This window comes from Cuculus canorus, chromosome 33, assembly GCF_017976375.1.
Source record: "Cuculus canorus isolate bCucCan1 chromosome 33, bCucCan1.pri, whole genome shotgun sequence".
NCBI classification, from domain to species: Eukaryota; Metazoa; Chordata; class Aves; order Cuculiformes; family Cuculidae; genus Cuculus; species Cuculus canorus.
In genome coordinates, this window is record NC_071433.1 from 830,663 (window position 1) to 854,504 (window position 23,842).

At 59.1% G+C, this 23,842-nt stretch overlaps 2 protein-coding genes across 2 annotated transcripts in view; both read left to right on the forward strand.

Moving 5' to 3' along the window:
• Positions 1-788: 788 nt before the first annotated feature.
• On the forward strand, positions 789-9,163 carry LIN7B (lin-7 homolog B, crumbs cell polarity complex component). Its single transcript, XM_054052346.1, has 6 exons — positions 789-912; positions 2,494-2,612; positions 3,685-3,756; positions 4,875-5,084; positions 7,383-7,543; positions 8,992-9,163. Exons 1-6 carry the CDS (start codon positions 876-878, stop codon positions 9,011-9,013), a joined length of 621 nt encoding a protein of 206 aa, XP_053908321.1. The 5' UTR covers positions 789-875; the 3' UTR covers positions 9,014-9,163.
• Positions 9,164-10,764: 1,601 nt separating this feature from the next.
• Positions 10,765-23,842, forward strand: part of LOC128849755 (liprin-alpha-3-like) — a 49,748-nt gene continuing 36,670 nt past the window's right edge. Inside the window, 6 exon segments of the mRNA XM_054052297.1 lie at positions 10,765-10,841; positions 15,949-16,184; positions 18,766-18,867; positions 20,085-20,249; positions 21,227-21,301; positions 22,618-22,686. Coding sequence (XP_053908272.1) covers positions 15,954-16,184; positions 18,766-18,867; positions 20,085-20,249; positions 21,227-21,301; positions 22,618-22,686 — 642 coding nt within the window. The 5' untranslated portion in view covers positions 10,765-10,841; positions 15,949-15,953.

The following is a 23,842-nucleotide window of genomic DNA, read 5'->3' on the forward strand; positions in this document are numbered from 1 at the left end:
AAAACGGTGCTTTTAACCCCAAATCCTCTCCCAAACTCCCCCAAAATGCACTTTTGACCCCAAATTTCTGCACAAAATCTGCAAAAATGGTGCTTTTTACCCCAAATCCTCTCCCAAACTCCCCCAAAATGCACTTTTGACCCCAAATTTCGGCACAAAATCTGCAAAAAAAGTGCTTTTTACCCCAAATCCTCTCCCAAACTCCCCCAAAACGCACTTTTGACCCCAAATTTCGGCACAAAATCTGCAAAAATGGTGCTTTTAACCCCAAATCCTCTCCCAAACTCCACCAAAAGGCACTTTTGACCCCAAATTTCTGCACAAAATCTGCAAAAATGGTGCTTTTTACCCCAAATCCTCTCCCAAACTCCCCCAAAAGGCACTTTTGACCCCAAATTTCTGCACAAAATCTGCAAAAATGGTGCTTTTAACCCCAAATCCTCTCCCAAACTCCACCAAAAGGCACTTTTGACCCCAAATTTCTCCACAAAATCTGCAAAAAAGGTGTTTTTTACCCCAAATCCTCTCCCAAACTCCCCCAAAAGGCACTTTTGACCCCAAATTTCCGCACAAAATCTGCAAAAATGGTGCTTTTAACCCCAAATCCCCTCTCAAATTCCCCCTAAAAGGGGAATTGGGGGCCGAGGGGGCGTGGCTTAGCGAGGGGGCGGGGCTTGACTAAACGCCGGGCTGAGAGGGGCGGGGTAGAGTGGGCGTGGTTTGGTGAGGGGCGCGGCTTTGGCCGGAGGGGGCGTGGCTTGGCCTGAGGCCGCGCGGCTTGGCTAGAGGGAGGGGCGCGGCTTGGCTAGAGGGGGCGTGTCTGTGGGCGTGGCTTAGTCAGGGGGCGGGGCTGAGCCCAGCGCGCGCGCGCGAAGATGGCAGCGCTGAGCGGAGACCTCGGACTGGAGAGGGGTGAGGGGGGGGGGCAGCAAAAGAGGGGGGGAAAGGGGGGTACAGGGGGTGGGGGAGGGGATGGGGGGGCTGAGGATGGGGGGAGGGGTGCAAAGGGGGGGGCAAAGAGGCGTGGGAGGGCGATTGGGGGGTGCAAAGGGGGGTTTGGGGGTGCAAAAGGGGGGGAGGGATGGAAAAAGGAGGGGTGCAATGGGGAGGAAGGGGTTAAATGGGGTGGGAGGGGTGCAAAGGGGGGGTTGCAAGGGGGAGGGGGAAATGGGGTGCAAAGGGGGGGCAAAGAGGCGTGGGGGGCGATTGAGGGGTGCAAAGGGGGGATCTGGAGGGTCAGGGTGCAGGGGGGGTGGAAAAGGGGGTGCAAAGAGGGGGTCTGGGGGTGCAAAGGGGGGGAGGGATGGGAAAAGGAGGGGTGCAATGGGGAGGAAGGGGTTAAACGGGGTGGGAGGGGTGCAAAGGGGGGGTGGGGGGAAATGGGGTGCAATGGAGAGGGGGGGCTGGGGCGGCAAAGGGGAGCTATGGGGTGCAGTGGGGTATTCTGGTGCTGGGGGTGGAGTGGGGTGCTATGGGGGCAGTGGGGTCTCTGTGGGTCTCTATGGCTCTCTATGGGTCCCTATAGGACGCAATGAGTCCCTATGGGTCTCTATGTGTCGGTATGGGTCTCTGTGGGTCGTTGTGGGTCTCTATGGGTCCCTATGGCTCTCTGTGGGTCTCTATGGGTCTCTATGGGTCGCTGTGGTTCCCTATGGGTCTCTATGGGTCTCTATAGGTCTCTATGTGTCCCTATGGGTCTCTTTGTCTCTCTATGGCTCTCTGTGGGTCTCTATGGCTCTCTATGGGTCCCTATGGGTCACTATGGGGTCTCTGTGGGTCTCTATGGCTCTCTGTGTCTCTATGGGTCCCTATGTGTTGCTATGGGTCTCTATGGGTCCCTGTGGGTCCCTATGGGTCGCTATGGGTCCCTATGGCTCTCTATGGCTCTCTATGGGTCGCTGTGGGTCCCTATGGGTCCCTATGGGTCTCTATGGGTCGCTATGGCTCTCTATGGGTTGCTGTGGGTCTCTATGGGTCCCTATGGGTCCCTATGGCTCTCTGTGGGTCCCTATGGGTCTCTATGGCTCTCTATGGGTCACTATGGGTCTCTATGGCTCTCTATGGGTCTCTATGGCTCTCTATGGGTCTCTATGGGTCTCTATGGGTCTCTATGGCTCCCTATGGCTCTCTATGGGTCCCTATGGGTCCCTATGGGTCCCTGTGGGTCGCTATGGGTCGCTATGGCTCTCTATGGGTCCCTATGGCTCTCTATGGGTCGCTATGGGTCCCTATGGGTCTCTATGGGTCCCTATGGCTCTCTATGGGTCTCTATGGGTCCCTATGGCTCTCTATGGGTCGCTATGGGTCCCTATGGGTCTCTATGGGTCCCTATGGGTCCCTGTGGCTCTCTGTGGCTCTCTATGGGTCCCTATGGGTTCCTGTGGCTCTCTATGGGTCCCTATGGGTCTCTATGGGTCCCTATGGGTCCCTATGGGTCGCTGTGGCTCTCTATGGGTCGCTGTGGGTCGCTATGGGTCGCTGTGGGTCCCGCAGACGTGGGTCGGGCTCTGGAGCTGTTGGAGCGGTTGCAGCGCAGCGGCGATTTCCCCCCCCAGAAGCTGCAGTCGCTGCAGCGCGTCCTGCAGAGCAAATTCTGCTGCGCCATCCGCGAGGTGAGGCCCCAGTATAAACCAGTGCTCCCAGTATGGACTGGTGCACCCCTCGGGATCCGCTCAGCAGCTCCCGCAGAAGCCCAGGATCCCCCCCCGCCAAGAACCGCCTTCCCCCCCCGGTGCCCCCCAGTATAAACCAGTACCCTCCAGTATCCACCCAGCGTCTCCCATACCCCCCCCAGTATAAACCAGTGCTCCCAGTATAAACCAGTGCCCCCTGGGATCCACCCAGTATAAACCAGGGCTCCCCAGTATCCCCCCAGTGCCCCCCAGTATCCCCCCCAGTGCCTCCCAGTATCCACCAGTGCTCCCAGTATCTCCCATCACCCTCCCAGTATCCCCCCAGTGTCTCCCATAGGCCCCTCCCAGCCTCCCCAGTATAAACCAGTGCCTCCCAGTATCCCCCAGTATCTCCCATAACCCTCCCAGCATCACCCCAGTGTCCCCCAGTATCCCCCCAGTGCCCCCCAGTATCTCCCATAACCCTCCCAGTATCCCCCCAGTGTCCCCCAGTATCCCCCCAGTCTCTCCCGTCACCCTCCCAGTATCCCCCAGTGTCTCCCATAGGCCCCTCCCAGCCTCCCCAGTATAAACCAGTGCCCCCCAGTATCCCCCCAGTGCCTCCCAGTATCCACCAGTGCTCCCAGTGCCCCCCAGTATCTCCCATCACCCTCCCAGTATCCCTCCAGTGTCTCCCATAGGCCCCTCCCAGCCTCCCCAGTATAAACCAGTGCCTCCCAGTATCCACCAGTGCCCCCCAGTATCCCCCCAGTGCCTCCCAGTATCCCCCCAGTACCCCCCATCACCCTCCCAGTATCCCCCCAGTATCTCCCATAACCCTCCCAGTATCCCCTCAGTGTCTCCCATAGGCCCCTCCCAGCCTCCCCAGTATAAACCAGTGCCTCCCAGTATAAACCAGTGCTCCCATACCCCCCCCAGTGCCCCCAGTATCTCCCATTCCCCCCCAGTATCTCCCATCACCCTCCCAGTATCCCCCCAGTGTCTCCCATAGGCCCCTCCCAGCCTCCCCAGTATAAACCAGTGCCCCCCAGTATAACCTCCAGTTCCCCAGGTCTACGAGCAGCTCTACGACACTTTGGCCATCGCGGGGTCCCCCGAGATCCGCGCTCACGCCACGGCCAAGGTACCCACCCCCTGCCCCCCAAGTCCCCCCCATATCCCCCCATATCCCCCCCATATCCCCCCCATATCCCCCATATCCCCCCATATCCCCCCCATATCTCCCCATATCCCCCATATCCCCCCATATCCCCCATATCCCCCATATCCCCCATATCCCCATATCCCCCCATATCCCCCCATATCCCCCCATATCCCCCCATATCCCCCACATCCCCATATCCCCCCATATCCCCCATATCCCCCCATATCCCCCCATATCCCCCATATCCCCCATATCCCCCCATATCCCCCCATATCCCCCATATCCCCCCATATCCCCCCATATCCCCCCATATCCCCCACATCCCCATATCCCCCCATATCCCCCATATCCCCCCATATCCCCCATATCCCCCATATCCCCCATATCCCCCCATATCCCCCATATCCCCCATATCCCCCCATATCCCCATATCCCCCCATATCCCCCCATATCCCCATATCCCCCATATCCCCCATATCCCCCATATCCCCCCATATCCCCCCATATCCCCCATATCCCCCCATATCCCCATATCCCCATATCCCCCATATCCCCCCATATCCCCCCATATCCCCATATCCCCCATATCCCCCATATCCCCCCATATCCCCATATCCCCCATATCCCCCATATCCCCATATCCCCATATCCCCATATCCCCCATATCCCCCCATATCCCCCCCATATCCCCCATATCCCCCATATCCCCATATCCCCCCATATCCCCCATATCCCCCATATCCCCCCATATCCCCCATATCCCCCCATATCCCCCCATATCCCCCATATCCCCCCCATATCCCCCATATCCCCCCATATCCCCCATATCCCCATATCCCCCATATCCCCCATATCCCCCCATATCCCCCCATATCCCCATATCCCCATATCCCCCCATATCCCCCCATATCCCCCATATCCCCCATATCCCCCATATCCCCATATCCCCCATATCCCCCATATCCCCCCATATCCCCCATATCCCCCCATATCCCCCCCATATCCCCCCATATCCCCCATATCCCCCCATATCCCCCATATCCCCCTGTCCCCCCATCTCCCCACATCCCCCACCGTGTCCCCCCCCCCCCCTCCAGGCGACGGTCGCCGCCTTCGCCGCCAGCGAGGGTCACGCTCACCCGCGGGTGGTGGAGCTCCCCAAAACCGAGGAAGGTTTGGGGTTCAACATCATGGGGGGCAAAGAGCAGAACTCGCCCATCTACATCTCCCGCGTCATCCCGGGGGGGGTCGCCGACCGCCACGGGGGGCTCAAGAGGGGGGACCAGCTCCTCAGCGTCAACGGCGTGGTGAGTTTGGGGGGGCTGGAAGGGGTTTGGGGGGGCTGGAAGGGGTTTGGAGGGGGTTACGGTGGGATTTGAGGGGGTTTTAGGGGGTTATTTGGGGTTTGGGGGGGGCTGGAAGGGTTTTGGGGGGGCTGGAGGGGTTTATGGAGGGGGTTTGGGGGGGGTTATTTGGGGTTTGGGGGGATTACAGTGGGATTTGAGGGGGTTTGGGGGGTTATTTGGGGTTTGGGGGGGCTGGAGGGGTTTATGGGGGGGTTTGGGGGGGCTACAGTGGGATTTGAGGGGGTTTTGGGGGGTTATTTGGGGTTTATGGGGGGGCTGGAAGGGTTTGGGGGGGCTGGAGGGGTTTGTGGGGGGTTACAGTGGGAATTGAGGGGGGTTTTAGGGGGTTATTTGGGGTTTTGGGGGGGCTGGAGGGGTTTGTGAAGGGGTTACAGTGGGATTTGAGGGGGTTTAGGGGGGTTATTTGGGGTTTGGGGGGGGCTGGAGGGTTTATTGGGGGGGTTTGGGGGGGTTACAGTGGAATTTGAGGGGGTTTAGGGGGGTATTTGGGGTGTTTGGGGGTGCTGGAGGGGTTTGTGGGGGGGTTACAATGGGAATTGAGGGCGGTTTTGGGGGGTCATTTGGGGTTTGGGGGGGCTGGAGGGGTTTATGGGGGGTGTTTTGGGGGGGCTACAGTGGGATTTGGGGGGGTTAAGGGGGTTATTTGGGGGCTTTTGGGGGGCACAGTGAGATTTGGGGGGGTTATGGGGGTTATTTGGGGGGTTTGGGGGGGCTACAGTGGGATTTGGGGGGGGTTATGGGGGCTTTTGGGGGGCCACAGTGGGATTCGGATGGTTTGGGGGGGGCTGGAGGGGTTTATGGGCATTTGGGGGGGCTACAGTGGGGGTGCAGGGCAGGTTTTGGGGTTCAGTGCATGGGTTTGGGGTACAGTGGATGCAGCGCAGGGTCTGGGGGTGCAGGCGACCAGTGTGAGCTTTTGGGGGTTCAGGTTGAGTTTTAGGGGTTCAGCTCGAGTTTTTGGGGTTCACCACAGACTTTTGGGGTGCAGCGCATGGTTTTGGGGTACAGGGCATGGTTTTGGGGTGCAGGGCAGGTTTTGGGGTGCAGGTGATGCAGCGCAGGGTCTGGAGGTACAGGTGACCAATGTGAGCTTTTGGGGGTTCAGGTTGGCTTTTGGGGTTCCCCACAGACCTTTTGGAGTTCCCCACCGACTTTTGGGGTGCAGCGCATGGTTTTGGGGTGCAGCGCATGGTTTTGGGGTTCAGGGCATGGTTTTGGGGTACAGTGGATGCAGCGCAGAGTCTGGGGGTGCAGGCAACCAGTGTGAGCTTTTGGGGGTTCAGGTTGGCTTTTGGGCTTCACCACCGACCTTTTGGGGTTCCCCACCGACTTTTGGGGTGCAGCGCATGGTTTTGGGGTGCAGGGCAGGTTTTGGGGTACAGGTGATGCAACGCAGGGTCTGGAGGTGCAGGCGACCAATGTGAGCTTTTGGGGGTTCAGGTTGGCTTTTGGGCTTCACCACAGACCTTTTGGGGTTCCCCACCGACTTTTGGGGTTCACCACAGACTTTTGGGGTTCAGTGCATGGTTTTGGGGTGCAGGGGATGCAGCGCAGGGTCTGGGGGTACAGGTGACCAATGTGAGCTTTTGGGGGTTCAGGTTGGCTTTTGGGGTTCCCCACAGACCTTTTGGAGTTCCCCACCGACTTTTGGGGTGCAGCGCATGGTTTTGGGGTGCAGCGCAAGGTTTTGGGGTGCAGCGCATGGTTTTGGGGTGCAGGGCAGGTTTTGGGGTGCAGGTGATGCAGTGCAGGGTCTGCAGTTATAAGTGACCAATGTGAGCTTTTGGGGGTTCAGGTTGGCTTTTGGGGTTCCCCACAGACCTTTTGGAGTTCCCCACCGACTTTTGGGGTGCAGCGCATGGTTTTGGGGTGCAGCGCATGGTTTTGGGGTACAGGGCATGATTTGGGGGTGCTGAGCAGTGTGAGGGCTGCGGTTGCTGGTGACCAGTGTGAGCTTTTGGGGGTTCAGGTTGAGTTTTAGGGGTTCAGCTCGAGTTTTTGGGGTTCACCACGGGGTTTTGGGGTTCCCCACCGACTTTTGGGGTGCAGCGCAAGGTTTTGGGGTACAGGGCATGGTTTTGGGGTGCAGCGGATGCAGCGCAAGCGCTGAGGTTGCATTTGTTCTGATGGCTTTTTGGAGGGCTCGGGTTGGATTTTGGGTGGGTTTTGGGGGGCTTTGGCGGGTTTTGGGGTGCGGTGGTGGATTTTGGGGTGCAGTGGCGGGTTTTGGGGTGCCAGAGCGTGGAGGGGGAGCAGCACGAGCGGGCGGTGGAGCTGCTGAAGGCGGCGCAGGGTTCGGTGAAGCTCGTGGTGCGTTATACGCCGCGAGTGCTCGAAGAGATGGAGGCGCGGTTCGAGAAGCTGCGGAGCGCCCGACGCCGCCAACAGCCCGGCTACGCGTGAGCACCCCGAAACCCTGAACCCCAAAAAATAGGAACCCCAAAACACTGAACCCCGAAAACCCCGAACCCCAAAACACTGAGCCCTGAAAGCTCTGAACACTGAAAGCTCTGAAGCCAAAAGCTCTGAACCACAAAAGGTCTGAACCCCAAAACCCTGAGCCCCGAAAACTCTGAGCCCCAAAACCCTGAACCCCCAAAAGCTGAACCCCAAAAAAAAGGAACCCCAAAAAAAAGGAACCCCAAAAAACCCTGAACCCCGAAAACCCCGAACCCCAAAACACTGAGCCCCGAAAGCTCTGAACCGCAAAAGCTCTGAACCGTGAAAGCTCTGAACCACAAAAGGTCTGAACCCCAAAACCGCTGAACCCCAAAAGCTCTGAGCCCCAAAAGCTCTGAGCCCCAAAACCCTGAGCCCCGAAAGCGCTGAACCCCAAAAAAAAAGGAACCCCAAAACACTGAACCCCGAAAACTCTGAACCCCAAAACACTGAGCCCCAAAAGCTCTGAACCACAAAAGCTCTGAACCGTGAAAGCTCTGAACCACAAAAGGTCTGAACCCTAAAACCTGAACCCCGAAAACTCTGAGCCCCAAATGCTCTGAACCCCAAAACCTTGAGCCCCGAAAGCTCTGAACCTCAAAACTGCTGAACCCCAAAACACTGAACCCCAAAACACTGAGCCCCGAAAGCTCTGAACACTGAAAGCTCTGAAGCCAAAAGCTCTGAACCACAAAAGCTCTGAACCACGAAAGGTCTGAACCCTAAAACCTGAACCCCGAAAACTCTGAACCCCCAAAAAGCTCTGAGCCCCAGAACCCTGAACCCCCAAAAGCTGAACCCCAAAAAAAGGAACCCCAAAACACTGAACCCCGAAAACTCTGAACCCCAAAACACTGAGCCCCGAAAGCTCTGAACCGCGAAAGCTCTGAAGCCAAAAGTTCTGAACCACAAAAGGTCTGAACCCCAAAACCTGAACCCCCAAAAAGCTCTGAGCCCCAAAACCCTGAGCCCCCAAAAGCTGAACCCCAAAAAAAAGGAAGCCCAAAAAACCCGGAACCCCAAAAGCTCTGAACCCCAAAACACTGAGCCCGGAAAGCTCTGAACACTGAAAGCTCTGAAGCCAAAAGCTCTGAACCACAAAAGGTCTGAACCACAAAACCTGAACCCCCAAAACCCTGAACCCCAAAGCTCTGAACCCCAAAACCCTGAGCCCCGAAAGCTCTGAACCCCAAAAGCTCTGAACCCCAAAACCGCTGAACTTCAAAACCGCTGAACCCCAAAACACTGAGCCCCGAAAACTCTGAACCCCAAAACCCTGAACCCCAAAAACCCTGAACCCCAAAAGCTCTGAAATTATCCCCACCCCAACCTGACCCCCCCCAAAACTCCCCCCCCCCTCCAAAACTGCCCCCCCCAACCCCTCTGACCCCCCCCTTTCTCCCCACAGGTCACTGGAATCGAGGGGGTAGAAGCCCCCCCTGACCCCTTTGGACCTCCCGGACACCCCCAAATCCCTCCTCCAGCGTTCCCTCAACCCCTCCCATGGGGTTATTTTTGGGGGGGCCCCCCCTGCGCCCCCCCCTTGTACAGTATTTATTGCCCCCCCCTATTTAAATCCTGGTGCGGTCACGCGTGTTCATACGTGTTCTTATGTGTTTATGGGCTCCTGTGTTCGGGGGGGGGCGTTGCCATGGCAACGGGGATGGAGGGGGTGGATGGTTGCCATGGCAACCTCGGGGGGGGGTCCATCTCCATGGCAACACAAAAAAGGGGGGGGAAGAGGAGGAGGAGGAGGAGGCAGTTCTGTCTCCATGGCAACGCTGATGCTCCGTCCATCGCCATAGCAACGCGAAGGGAGGACCCGTTTCCATGGCAACGAACATGGATTTTGGGGAGGGGGGGTCCCGTCTCCATGGTAACCGACGTGAAGGACATGGATCCGTCTCCATGGTATTGCACAGGAAGGAGAATGGAGCCGTTTCCATGGCAACGGGTGGATGGAGAAGTGGTCCTTCACCATAGTAATGGGTGGGAGGAGGTTCCGTTTCCATGGCAACCAATAGGGATGGGGGGGGAATCTGTCTCCATGGCAACACATAGGGATGGGGGGGGGGATCTGTCTCCATGGCAACACATAGGGATGGAGAGGGAGGGGGGATCTGTCTCCATGGCAACACATAGGGATGGAGGGGGAATCTGTCTCCATGGCAACACATAGGGATGGGGGGGGGGGGGGGAATCTGTCTCCATGGCAACACATAGGGATGGAGGGGGGGGGAATCTGTCTCCATGGCAACACATAGGGATGGGGGGGGATCTGTCTCCATGGCAACGCACATGGATGAAGGGGGGGGGGTGATACTGTCTCCATGGCAACACATAGGGATGGGGGGGAGGGGGGATCTGTCTCCATGGCAACACATAGGGATGGGGGGGGGGATCCGTCTCCATGGCAACACATAGGGTTGGAGGGGGAGGGGGATCTGTCTCCATGGCAACACATAGGGATGGGGGGGGGGATCCGTCTCCATGGCAACACATAGGGATGGAGGGGGGGAATCTGTCTCCATGGCAACACATAGGGATGGGGGGGGGATCTGTCTCCATGGCAACGCACATGGATGAAGGGGGGGGTGATACTGTCTCCATGGCAACACATAGGGATGGGGGGGGGGAATCTGTCTCCATGGCAACACATAGGGATGAAAGGGGGGGGGAATTCCATCTCCCTATGGATTTGGGAAGGGGGGGGGGGGTGATCCTGTCTCCATGGCAACACACATGGATGAAGGGGGCGATCCCATCTCCATGGCAACGCACATGGATGAAAGGGGGGGGGGGGTGTGATCCCGTCTCCATGGCAACCGAGATGGAGACCATGGACCCCTCTCCATAGCAACCCCGCACAGGATGCTCCGCCCGTCGCCATGGCAACGCCCCCCCCTCCTCCTCCTCCTCTCCCCCCTCAATGATGACATCACCCCTCGCTGGCCCCGCCCCCCCACCCCCCCCTAAAAAAAGGGGGGCGGGGCTTTAAACCCCCCCCCCCCTTTCAGCTCAGGGTTTCTCCTCATTGGTCGCTGCTCTTAAAGGGCCCCTTTTTTCTTTTCCGGGGGGGGCCCCTAAAACGCTCGCGGGGGGGGGGCGAGTGGTGGCCACGGGGCTCTCCGGGGTCCCCAAAGGCTTTGGGGGAGGTGGGTAAACCCCCACCCCCCCCAAAATCCTCCCATTCCCCCCCCCCCCCTCGGGGAACGTCTCTCTGCAAAAGGAGCTGCCGCAGCGCCGCTCGCAGCACAGGTAGGAACCAGGCCTGACCCCCCCCACCAGTATCCCCAGTATCCCCAGTGCCCCTCCCAGTATCCCCAGTGCATCCCTCATCCCATCCCATTGCAAACCAGTAACCCCCCCATTCCATCCCAGTGCATCCCCAGTACACCCCCCACCCCCCCATATCCCCACATCCCACCCTGACCTCCTCCCAGACCCCTCCCAGTATCCCCAGTGCCTCCCCAGTGCCTCCCCAGTATCCCCAGTGCCCCCCCCAGTAACCCCAGTGCATCCCCCATCCCACCTCATTGCAAACCAGTAACCCCCCCATCCCATCCCAGTGCACCCCCCCTCACCCCACACCCCCCCATCCCACCCGGACCCCCCCCTCAGACCACTCCCAGTATCCCCAGTGCCTCCCCAGTGCCTCCCCAGTATCCCCAGTACCTCTCCCAGTATCCCCAGTGCATCCCCCATCCCACCCCATTGCAAACCAGTACCCCCCTATTCCATCCCAGTGCACTCCCAGTACACCCCCTATACCCCCCCATCCCACCCTGACCCCTCCTCGGACCCCTCCCAGTATCCCCAGTGCCCCCCCCAGTATCCCCAGTGCCTCCCCAGTGCCCCCCCAGTATCCCCAGTACCTCCCCCAGTATCCCCAGTGCATCCCCCATCCCACCCCATTGCAAACCAGTAACCCCCCATCCCATCCCAGTGCACCCCCAGTACACCTCAGACCCCCCCATCCCACCCGGACCTCCTCCCAGACCCCTCCCAGTATCCACAGTGCCTCCCCAGTATCCCCAGTACCTCTCCCAGTATCCCCAGTGCATCCCCCATCCCACCCCATTGCAAACCAGTAACCTCCCATCCCATCCCAGTGCACCCCCAGTGCACCCCCCCTCACCCCACACCCCCCTATCCCACCCGGACCCCCCCTCAGACCACTCCCAGTATCCCCAGTGCCCTCCCCAGTATCCCCAGTGCCTCTCCCAGTATCCCCAGTACCTCCCCCAGTATCCCCAGTCCATTCCCCACCCCACCCCGTTGAAACCCAGTACCCCCCCATCCCATCCCAGTGCCCCCCCAGTACACCCCAGACCCCCCCATCCCACCCTGACCTCCTCCCAGACCCCTCCCAGTATCCCCAGTGCCTCCCCAGTGCCTCCCCAGTATCCCCAGTACCTCTCCCAGTATCCCCAGTGCATCCCCCATCCCATCCCATTGCAACCCAGTAACCCCCCCAACCCATCCCAGTGCATCCCCAGTACACCCCCACACTTACCCCACACCCCCCCATCCCACCCGGACCCCCCCTCAGACCCCTCCCAGTATCACCAGTGCCCCCCCCAGTATCCCCAGTACCTCCCCCAGTATCCCCAGTGCATCCCCCATCCCACCCCATTGCAACCCAGTACCCCCCCATCCCATCCCAGTGCACTCCCAGTACACCCCCCTTCACCCCACACCCCCCCATCCCACCCGGACCCCCCCCCAGACCCCTTCCAGCATTCCCAGTGTTCCCAGTGCCTCCCCAGTATCCCCAGTGCCTCTCCCAGTATCCCCAGTACCTTCCCCATCCCACCCCATTGCAAACCAGTATCCCCCCATCCCACCCCAGTGCACCCCCCCAACCATCCCAGTACCCCCCCATCCCATCCCAGTAACCCCCTCATCCATCCCAGTAACTCCCATCCATCCCAGTAACCCCTCATCCATCCCAGTGCACCCCCCATCCATCCCAGTAACCCCCTCACCCATCCCAGTAACCCCCCATATCCCCCCATATCCCCCCATTTCCCCCCATATCCCCCCATATCCCCCCCGTATCCCCCCATATCCCCCCATACACCCCCATATCCCCCATATCCCCCCATATCCCCCCACATCCCCCCCATATCCCCCCATATCCCCCCATATCCCCTCCATACACCCCCATATCCGCCATATCCCCCCATATCCCCCCATACACCCCCATATCCCCCATATCCCCCCATATCCCCCCACATCCCCCCCATATCCCCCCATATCCCCCCATATCCCCTCCATACACCCCCATATCCGCCATATCCCCCCATATCCCCCATATCCCCCCATATCCCCCCATATCCCCCATATCCCCCATATCCCCCCATATCCCCCCATATCCCCCCATATCCCCCATATCCCCCCATATCCCCCCATATCCCCCATATCCCCCATATCCCCCCATATCCCCCCATATCCCCCATATCCCCCCATATCCCCCCATATCCCCCCATACACCCCCATATCCCCCCATATCCCCCATATCCCCCCATACACCCCCATATCCCCCCATATCCCCCATATCCCCCCATATCCCCCATATCCCCCCATATCCCCCCATACACCCCCGTATCCCCCATATCCCCCATATCCCCCCATATCCCCCCATATCCCCCATATCCCCCATATCCCCCATATCCCCCATATCCCCCCATATCCCCCATATCCCCCATATCCCCCCATATCCCCTCCATACACCCCCATATCCCCCATATCCCCCATATCCCCCATATCCCCCCCATATCCCCCATATCCCCTCCATACACCCCCATATCCCCCCATATCCCCCCATATCCCCCATATCCCCCCATATCCCCCCATATCCCCCCATATCCCCCCATATCCCCCATATCCCCCCCATATCCCCCCATATCCCCCATATCCCCCATATCCCCCCATATCCCCCCATATCCCCCATATCCCCCCCATATCCCCCATATCCCCCATATCTCCCCCATATCTCCCCCATACACCCCCATATCCCCCCATATCCCCCCATATCCCCCCCATGTCCCCCCCATATCCCCCCATATCCCCCATATCTCCCCCATATCTCCCCCATACACCCCCATATCCCCCCATATCCCCCCATATCCCCCCCATATCCCCCCCATATCCCCCATATCCCCCATATCTCCCCCATATCTCCCCCATACACCCCCATATCCCCCATATCCCCCCATATCCCCCATATCCCCCCATATCCCCCATATCCCCTCCATACACCCCCATATCCCCCCATATCCCCCCATATCCCCCATATCCCCCCATATCCCCCCATATCCCCCCATATCCCCCCATATCCCCCATATCCCCCCCATATCCCCCCATATCCCCCATATCCCCCATATCCCCCCATATCCCCCCATATCCCCCATATCCCCCCCATATCCCCCATATCCCCCATATCTCCCCCATATCTCCCCCATACACCCCCATATCCCCCATATCTCCCCCATATCCCCCCCATGTCCCCCCCATATCGCCCCATATCCCCCCATATCCCCCCACATGGGGCTCCCGAGGGCTCTGCTGCATGCAGGGATGCATGTGCGGTGCATGCGGCGGCGCTGCAGCGGGGATGCATGTCTCCTTCCTGCAGTCCGGTGCATTAGAGGTGCATGCAGGCGCATTAAAGCTGCAGTCAGGGCATGCAGGTGCATGCAGGGCATAGAACCAGGCGCATGCAGATGCATTCAGGCGCATGCAGGTGCATTGAGGTGCATGCAGGTGCATTTGGGGCCCATAGAGGTGCATTTGGGGCCCATGCAGGTGCATTGAGGTGCATGCAGGTGCATTTGGGGCCCATAGAGGCGCATTCAGGTGCATTCAGGGCCCATAGAGGTGCATTTGGGGCCCATGCAGGGTGCATTCAGGTGTATTCAGGGCCCATACAGTTGCATTCAGGCCACATGCAGGTGCATGCAGGCGCATGCAGGAGCATTCAGGGCCCATAGAGGTGCATTTGAGGTGCATGCAGGTGCATTCAGGGTCCATACAGGTGCATTCAGGTGCATGCAGGTGCATTCAGGGTCCATGCAGGTGCATTCAGAGCCCATAGAGGCGCATTCAGGGCCAATGCAAGTGCATTGAGGCGCATTGAGGCGCATTCAGGGTGCATGCAGGGCCCATAGAGGCGCATTGGGGGCGCATTCAGGTGCATTCAGGTGCATTCAGGGCGCATGCAGGTGCATTCAGGGTGCATTCAGGGCCCATAGAGGCACATTGGGGGTGCATGCAGGTGCATTCAGATGCATTCAGGGCCCATAGAGGTGCATTCAGGGCCCATAGAGGCGCATTCAGGTGCATTCAGGGCCCACAGAGGTGCATTCAGGGCCCATAGAGGCGCATTCAGGTGCATTCAGGTGCATTCAGGGCCCATAGAGGTGCATTTGAGGCCCATGCAGGTGCATTGAGGTGCATGCAGGCTCATTCAGGGTGCATTCAGGGCCCATAGAGGCGCATTTGAGGTGCATTCATGCGCATTCAGGGTGCGTGCAGGTGCATTCAGGTGCATTCAGGTGCATTCAGGGCCCATAGAGGTGCATTGGGGGCGCATGCCGGCGCATTCGGGGCGCATTCAGGGCCCATGCAGGTGCATTGAGGCGCATTGAGGCGCATTCAGGGCCCATGCAGGTGCATTGAGGCGCATTGAGGCGCATTCAGGGCCCATGCAGGTGCATTCAGGCACATTCAGGGCCCATAGAGATGCATTCAGGGCCAATGCAAGTGCATTGAGGCGCATTGAGGCGCATTCAGGGTGCATGCAGGGCCCATAGAGGCGCATTGGGGGCGCATGCAGGTGCATTCAGGGTCCATTCAGGTGCATGCAGGTGCATTCAGGGCCCATAGAGGTGCATTCAGGTCCCATGCAAGCGCATGCAGGTGCATTCAGGTGCATTGGGGGCCCATGGAGGTGCATTTGGGGCCCATAGAGGTGCATTGGGGGTGCATGCAGGTGCATTCAGGGCCCATAGAGGTGCATGCAGGTGCATTCGGGGCCCATAGAGGTGCATTGGGGGGTGCATGCAGGTGCATTGAGGTGCATGCAGGTGCATTCAGGTGCATTGAGGTGCATTCAGGGCCCATGGAGGTGCATTCAGGGCCCATAGAGGTGCATGCAGGTGCATTTGGGGCCCATAGAGGTGCATGCAGGCGCATTTGGGGCCCATAGAGGTGCATTGGGGGTGCATTCAGGGCCCATAGAGGTGCATGCAGGTGCATTGGGGGCCCATAGAGGTGCATGCAGGCGCATTTGGGGTCGCGTTTGGGGGCGCCTTGGGGGGCGCAGCGGCGCGGTGGCCTGCAGCCGGGGTGGCCGCCGCAGGCAGGATGATGTGCGAGGTGCTGCCGACCATCAGCGAGGACGCGCGTCGCGGCTCGGGCTGCGGCGACGAGGCGGGGCTGGAGCAGCTGATGGTGCAGATGCTGCGGGAGCGCGAGCGGCTGCTCGAGACGCTGCGGGAGGCGCAGGAGGGGCTGGCGACGGCCCAGCTGCGCCTCCGCGACCTCGCCCACGAGAAGGACGCCCTGCAGCGCCAGCTGGCCACCGCCCTGCCCCAGGTGGGGGGGCGGGGGGCGGGGCTAGGGAGATAAGGGGCGGGGCTAGGGAGATAAGGGGCGTGGCTAGTGACCTAAGGGGCATGGCTAGTGAGCTGGGAGGCATGGTTTGTGAGCCAAGGGGCGTGGCTAGTGAGATAAGGGGCGTGGCTAGTGAGCTAAGGGGCGTGGCTAGTGACCTAAGGGGCATGGCTAGTGAGCTGGGAGGCATGGGTAGTGAGATAAGGGGCGTGGCTAGTGAGATGGGGTGTGGTTTGTGAGCTAAGGGGCGTGGCTAGTGAGATAAGGGGCGTGGCTAGTGAAATAAGGGGCGTGGCTAGTGACCTAAGGGGCACGGCTAGTGAGCTGGGAGGCATGGGTAGTGAGATAAGGGGCGTGGCTAGTGAGATGGGGTGTGGTTTGTGAGCTAAGGGGCGTGGCTAGTGAGATAAGGGGCGTGGCTAGTGAGATAAGGGGTGTGGCTAGTGAGCTGGGAGGCGTGGGTAGTGAGATAAGGGGCGTGGCTAGTGTGCTGGAGGTGTGGTTTGTGAGCCAAGGGGCGTGGCTAGTGAGCTAAGGGGCGTGGCTAGTGACCTAAGGGGCATGGCTAGTGAGCTGGGAGGCGTGGGTAGTGAGATAAGGGGCGTGGCTAGTGTGCTGGGGGTGTGGTTTGTGAGCTAAGGGGCATGGCTAGTGAGATAAGGGGAGTGGCTAGTGAGATAAGGGGAGTGGCTAGTGAGATAAGGGGCATGGCTAGTGAGCTGGGGTGTGGTTTGTGAGGTAAGGGGCGTGGCTAGTGAGATAAGGGGTGTGGCTATTGACCTAAGGGGCGTGGCTAGTGTGCTGGGAGGTGTGGGTAGTGAGATAAGGGGTGTGGCTAGTGACCTAAGGGGCACGGCTAGTGAGCTGGGAGGCGTGGGTAGTGAGATAAGGGGCGTGGCTAGTGTGCTGGGGGTGTGGTTTGTGAGCCAAGGGGCGTGGCTAGTGAGATAAGGGGCGTGGTTAGTGAGATATGGGGCGTGGCTAGTGACCTAAGGGGCATGGCTAGTGAGCTGGGAGGCGTGGGTAGTGAGCTAAGGGGCGTGGCTAGTGTGCTGGGGGTGTGGTTTGTGAGCTAAGGGTCGTGGCTAGTGAGATAAGGGGCGTGGCTAGTGAGATAAGGGGTATGGCTAGTGACCTAAGGGGCATGGCTAGTGAGCTGGGAGGCGTGGGTAGTGAGATAAGGGGCGTGGCTAGTGTGCTGGGGTGTGGTTTGTGAGGTAAGGGGCGTGGCTAGTGAGATAAGGGGTGTGGCTATTGACCTAAGGGGCGTGGCTAGTGTGCTGGGAGGTGTGGGTAGTGAGATAAGGGGCGTGGCTAGTGACCTAAGGGGCATGGCTAGTGAGCTGGGAGGCGTGGGTAGTGAGCTAAGGGGCGTGGCTAGTGTGCTGGGGGTGTGGTTTGTGAGCTAAGGGGCGTGGCTAGTGAAATAAGGGGCGTGGCTAGTGACCTAAGGGGCACGGCTAGTGAGCTGGGAGGCGTAGGGTAGTGAGATAAGGGGCGTGGCTAGTGTGCTGGGGTGTGGTTTGTGAGACAAGGGGCGTGGCTAGTGAAATAAGGGGCGTGGCTAGTGAGGTAAGAGGCGTGGCTAGTGAGCTAGGAGGCGTGGCTAGTGAGATGGGGCGTGGTTAGTGAGCTAAGGTGTGTGGCTAGTGAGCTGGGAGGCGTGGCTAGTGAGATAAGAAGCATGGCTAGTGCGCTAGGGGGCGTGGCTAGTGAGCTAGGAGGCGTGGCTAGTGAGATAAGAAGCATGGCTAGTGCGCTAGGGGCTGTGGCTAGTGAGCTGGGAGGCGTGGCTAGTGAGTTAAGGGTTGTGGCTAGTGCGCTAGGGGCTGTGGCTAGTGAGATAAGCGTGGCTAGTGCGCTAGGGGGCGTGGCTAGTGAGCTAAGGGGCGTGGCTAGTGAGATAAGGGGTGTCTGTAGTGAGCTGGGAGGCGGGGCTAGTGAGCTAAGGGGCGTGGCTAGTGAGCTAGGGGTGTGGTTTGTGAGCTGGGAGGCGTTGCTAGTGAGCTAGGAGGCTTGGCTAGTGAGTTAAGAAGCGTGGCTAGTGTGCTGGGGGTGTGGCTAGTGATCTGAAGGGCGTGGCTAGTGAGCTAAGGGGTGTGGCTAGTGATCTGAGGGGCGTGGCTAGTGAGCTAAGGGGTGTGGCTAGCGAGCTGGGAGGCGTGGCTAGTGAGCTCGGGGCCCTGGCTAGCGCGCTAAGGGGCGTGCTTAGTTCCTGAGGGGCGTGGCTAGCGTCTAAGGGGCGTGGCTATCGCTCGGGGGCATGGTTAGGGAGCTAAGGGGCGTGGCTATGGCGCTAGAGGGCGTGGCTAAGGCGCTAGGGGGCGTGGTTAGGGGCTGGGGCGTGGCTATGTCGCTAGAGGGCGTGGCTAGGGCGATAGGGGGCGTGGCTAGAGCAATAGGGGACCTCTTTATTGTGCTGGGAGTGGGGTTAGCGCATTGGGGAGGGGCGTGGCTATCTCAATAAGGGGCGTGGTTATCGCCCGGGGGGGCGTGTCTATAGTCCTAAGGGGGGCGTGTCTACCCCTCCGGGGGGGCGTGGCTAGCATCCCCTCCCCCGCAGGAGTTTGCGGCGCTGACGAAGGAACTGAACGTGTGTCGGGAGCAGCTGCAGGAGCGCGAGGAGGAGATCGCTGAGCTCAAGGCCGAGCGCAACAACACCCGCGTGAGGAGCACCACCCTCTGTGTCCTCTGTCCCCATGGTCCAGTTCCTCCTGGAGAACATCAAGAGCCCCATGGCCCCATGGCCCCATGGCCCAGTTCCTCCTGGAGAACATCAAGAGCCCCATGTCCCCATGGCCCCATGGCCCAGTTCCTCCTGGAGAACATCAAGACCCCCATGTCCCCATGTCCCCATGGCCCAGTTCCTCCTGGAGAACATCAAGAGCCCCATGGCCCCATGGCCCCATGGCCCAGTTCCTCCTGGAGAACATCAAGACCCCCATGTCCCCATGGCCCCATGGTCCAGTTCCTCCTGGAGAACATCAAGACCCCCATGTCCCCATGTCCCCATGGCCCAGTTCCTCCAGGAGAACATCAAGACCCCCATGTCCCCATGGCCCCATGGCCCAGTTCCTCCTGGAGAACATCAAGACCCCCATGTCCTCATGTCCCCATGGTCCAGTTCCTCCTGGAGAACATCAAGACCCCCATGTCCCCATGTCCCCATGGCCCAGTTCCTCCTGGAGAACATCAAGACCCCCATGTCCCCATGGCCCCATGGTCCAGTTCCTCCTGGAGAACCTCAAGAGCCCCATGTCCCCATGTCCCCATGGTCCAGTTCCTCCTGGAGAACATCAAGACCCCCATGTCCCCATGGCCCCATGGTCCAGTTCCTCCTGGAGAACATCAAGACCCCCATGTCCCCATGTCCCCATGGTCCAGTTCCTCCTGGAGAACCTCAAGACCCCCATGTCCCTATGTCCATGTGTCCCCATATTCCCTGTGATCCCATGTCTGTGTGTCCTCACGTCCCAGTTCCTCCTGGAGAACCTCAAGAGCCCCATGTCCTCATGTCCCCATCACCCCATGGCCCCATGTCGTGTTCCAGCAGCTCCTGGAGAACATCAAGAGCTCCATGTCCCCCTGTCCCCATGTTCCAGTTCCTCCTGGAGAACCTCAAGACCCCCATGTCCTCATGTCCCCAAGTTCCTGTGTCCCCTCTGACCCCATGTTCCCATGTCCCCGTCTTCCAGTTCCTCCTGGAGAACCTCAAGAGCCCCATGTCCCCATATCCTCCATGCCCTCAACCTCCTCCTGGAGCACCTCAAGACCCTGATTGTCCCCATATCCTCCATGTCCTCAACCTCCTCCTGGAGAACCTCAAGTTCTCGCTCCCTCCGGGACCTCCTGGAGAACCTCTGGTCTCCGTCTTCTCCTCAGCTTCTCCTGGAGCACCTGGAGTGTTTGGTGTCCCGCCACGAGCGTTCCCTACGGATGACGGTGGTCAAGCGCCAAGCTCAGTCCCCAGGAGGTGTCTCCTCCGAAGTTGAGGTCCTCAAAGCCCTCAAGTCCCTCTTCGAGCACCATAAAGCCCTCGATGAGAAGGTCAGTGGAGGGCGGGAGAGGTCCCCCGTGGTCTTGAGGGATCTCCAGGGGGTTCCGGAAGTGACTTAGTGGTCCTATGAAGGACCCGGTGAGGTTCAAAGCTATCTCAGGTGGCTTCCAGCATGAGCCAGAGGTGATCTGGTGGCCCTCAAGGAGGTCTTAGAGGTCCCAGAGAAGGTCCTGGTGGGACCTGGTGGTCTCAAGAGAACCTGGTGAGGCTCAAGGCCATCTCAGAGGTCTCAGGGGGAACGTGGTGGCCCTCAGGGAGGTCTCGGAGAAGGTCCTGGTGGGACCTGGTGGTCTCAAGAAGAACCTGGTGAGGCTCAAGGCCATCTCAGAGGGAACGTGGTGGCCCTCAAGGAGGTCTTTGAGGTCCCAGAGAAGGTCCTGGTGGGACCCAGTGGTCTCAAGAAGAACCTGGTGAGGCTCAAGGCCATCTCAGAGGGAACGTGGTGGCCCTCATGGAGGTCTTAGAGGTTTCAGAGAAGGTCCTGGTGGGACCTGGTGGTCTCAAGAAGAACCTGGTGAGGCTCAAGGCCATCTCAGAGGTCTCAGGGGGAACTTGGTGGCCCTCAGGGAGGTCTCGGAGAAGGTCCTGGTGGGACCTTATGGTCTCAAGAAGAACCTGGTGAGGCTCAAGGCCATCTCAGAGGGAACGTGGTGGCCCTCAAGGAGATCTTAGAGGTCCCGGAGAAGGTCCTGGTGGGACCTGGTGGTCTCGAGAAGAACCTGGTGAGGCTCAAGGCCATCTCAGAGGGAACGTGGTGGCCCTCAAGGAGGTCTTAGAGGTTTCAGAGAAGGTCCTGGTGGGACCTGGTGGTCTCAAGAAGAACCTCGGGAGGTCCAAGGGAGGTTCTGAGGTACCTGGAGGCCACCAAAAAGGTCTCCTCGGCGAAGCCCCAGCAGTTTAGGAGAAGCTGAAGGTGTCCTGGAAGGTGACGGAGGTCCATTGGGTCACTCCGGGATGTCCTCAGCAGGTCCGGGAGAGGCTGCGAGTGGCTCTGGAGAGAGTGGCCGTCCTCGAGGAGGAGTTGGAGGTCTCCAACCAGGAGGTGGGTGACACCGTGGGGCAACCGTGGGTTGGACAACGCCATGAGGTGGTGGTCCCATCAATGGGTGTCATCAAATGATGGTCCCATGTCTTGGGGGCCCCATAGATGTGGTGGCCCCATGGATTAAGGTCCCTATGGTTGATGTCCCCATGGGTTGATGTCTCCATTGGCTTTGATGTCCCCATAGATGTGATGTCCCCATGGTTTGGTGGCCCCATGGTTTGATGTCCCCATGGTTTGGTGTCCCCATGGTTTGGTGTCCCCATGGTTTGATGTCCCCATGGGTTGATGTCCCCATTGGCTTTGGTGTCCCCATGGGTTGATGTCCCCATCAGTTGATGTCCCCAATGGCTTTGGTGTCCCCATGGGTTGATGTCCCCATCAGTTGATGTCCCCAATGGCTTTGATGTCCCCAGTGGCTTTGGTGTCCCCATGGGTTGATGTCCCCATGGTTTGATGTCCCCATGGTTTGATGTCCCCATGGTTTGGGGTCCCCATGGTTTGGTGTCCCCATGGGTTGGTGTCCCCATGGGTTGATGTCCCCATGGTTTGATGTCCCCATGGTTTGGGGTCCCCATGGTTTGATGTCCCCATGGTTTGGGGTCCCCATGGTTTGGTGTCCCCATGGGTTGGTGTCCCCATGGTTTGATGTCCCCATGGGTTGATGTCCTCATGGTTTGATGTCCCCATGGTTTGGGGTCCCCATGGTTTGGTGTCCCCATGGCTTTGATGTCCCCATGGTTTGGTGTCCCCATGGTTTGGTGTCCCCATGTTTGATGTCCCCATGGTTTGGTGTCCCCATGGGTTGATGTCCCCATGGTTGATGTCCCCATGGGTTGATGTCCCCATGGTTTGGTGTCCCCATGGTTGATGTCCCCATGGTTGATGTCCCCATGGGTTGGGGTCCCCATGGGTTGATGTCCCCATGGTTGATGTCCCCATGGTTTGGTGTCCCCATGGTTGATGTCCCTATGGTTGATGTCCCCATGGTTTGGTGTCCCCATGGTTGATGTCCCCATGGTTGATGTCCCCATGGTTTGGTGTCCCCATGGTTGATGTCCCTATGGTTGATGTCCCCATGGTTTGATGTCCCCATGGTTGATGTCCCCATGGTTTGATGTCCCCATGGTTTGGTGTCCCCATGGTTGATGTCCCCATGGTTTGATGTCCCCATGGTTTGGTGTCCCCATGGTTGATGTCCCCATGGTTGATGTCCCCATGGTTTCGTGTCCCCATGGTTGATGTCCCCATGGTTGATGTCCCCATGGGTTGGGGTCCCCCCATCCCACCGTCCCCCCTCTCTCTCTCTCTCTCAGTCCGTGTCCCTTCGGGAACAGCTCTCGCGACGACGTTCCGGATTGGACGACACCACCGGAGACACCGCGGTACCTCCGGGGGGGGCACCCAGGGGTCAAAGGTCACGGCGGGGGTCAGGTTTAGGGGTCTCAGGTCGGGTTTTGGGGTCTCAGATTGGGCTCAAAGGTCTCAGGTGGTGTTTTGGGGTCTCAGGTCGAGTTTAGGGGTCTCAACTCAAGTTTAAGGGTCTCAGGTGGGGTTTCGGGGTCTCAGGTCGAGTTTAAGGGTCAGGTTTAAGGGTCTCAGGTCGGGTTTAGGGGTCTCAGGTTGAGTTCAGGGGTCTCAGGTGGGGTTTCGGGGTCTCAGGTGGGGCTCAAAGGTCTCAGGTTGGGTTTAAGGGTCTCAGATTGGGCACAAAGGTCTCAGGTCAGGATTAAAGGTCTCAGGTCGGGCTTAAGGGTCTCAGGTCAGGTTTCGGGGTCTCAGGTTGTGTTTAAGGGTCTCAGGTTGAGTTTAGGGGTCTCAACTCAAGTTTCGGGGTCTCAGGTGGGGTTTCGGGGTCTCAGGTTGCGTTTAAGGGTCTCAGGTAGGGTTTAGGGGTCTCAACTCAAGTTTAAGGGTCTCAGGTTGAGTTTAGGGGTCTCAGGTCAGACTTAGAGGTCTCAGGTCGGGTTTAGGGGTCTCAGGTGGGGTTTTGGGGTCTCAGGTTGGGTTTGGGGGTCTCAGATTGAGTTTAAGGGTCTCAGATCGAGTTTAAGGGTCTCAGGTCGGGTTTAAGGGTCTCAACTCAAGTTTCGGGGTCTCAGGTGGGGTTTAAGGGTCTCAACTCAAGTTTCGGGGTCTCAGGTGGGGTTTCGGAGTCTCAAGACGGGTTTAGGGGTCTCAAGTCAAGTTTAGGGGTCTCAAGTTGAGTTTAAGGGTCTCAGGTCGGGCTTAAAGCTCTCAGATTGGGCTCAAAGGTCTCAGGTGGGGTTTAAGGGTCTCAGGTCGGGTTTGAGGGTCTCAGGTTGAGTTTAGGGGTCTCAGGTCGGGTTTAAGGGGTCTCAGGTCGGGTTTAAGGGTCTCAGGTCGGGTTTGAGGGTCTCAGGTTGAGTTTAGGGGTCTCAGGTCGGGTTTAAGGGGTCTCAGGTCGGGTTTAAGGGTCTCAGGTCAGGCTTAAAGGTCTCAGGTTGGGTTTAAGGGTCTCAGGTTGCGTTTAAGGGTCTCAGGTTTGGTTTGGGGGTCTCAGGTGGGGTTTTGGGGTCT

Bases quoted from the DNA above. Each gene is read 5' to 3' on its own strand.
- LIN7B (XM_054052346.1), top strand. From the start codon at position 876: ATGGCAGCGCTGAGCGGAGACCTCGGACTGGAGAGGG. The intron at 3,757-4,874 runs GTACCCACCCCC...CCCCCCCTCCAG, and splicing joins GCGCTCACGCCACGGCCAAG to GCGACGGTCGCCGCCTTCGC. The intron at 7,544-8,991 runs GTGAGCACCCCG...TTCTCCCCACAG, and splicing joins CGCCAACAGCCCGGCTACGC to GTCACTGGAATCGAGGGGGT.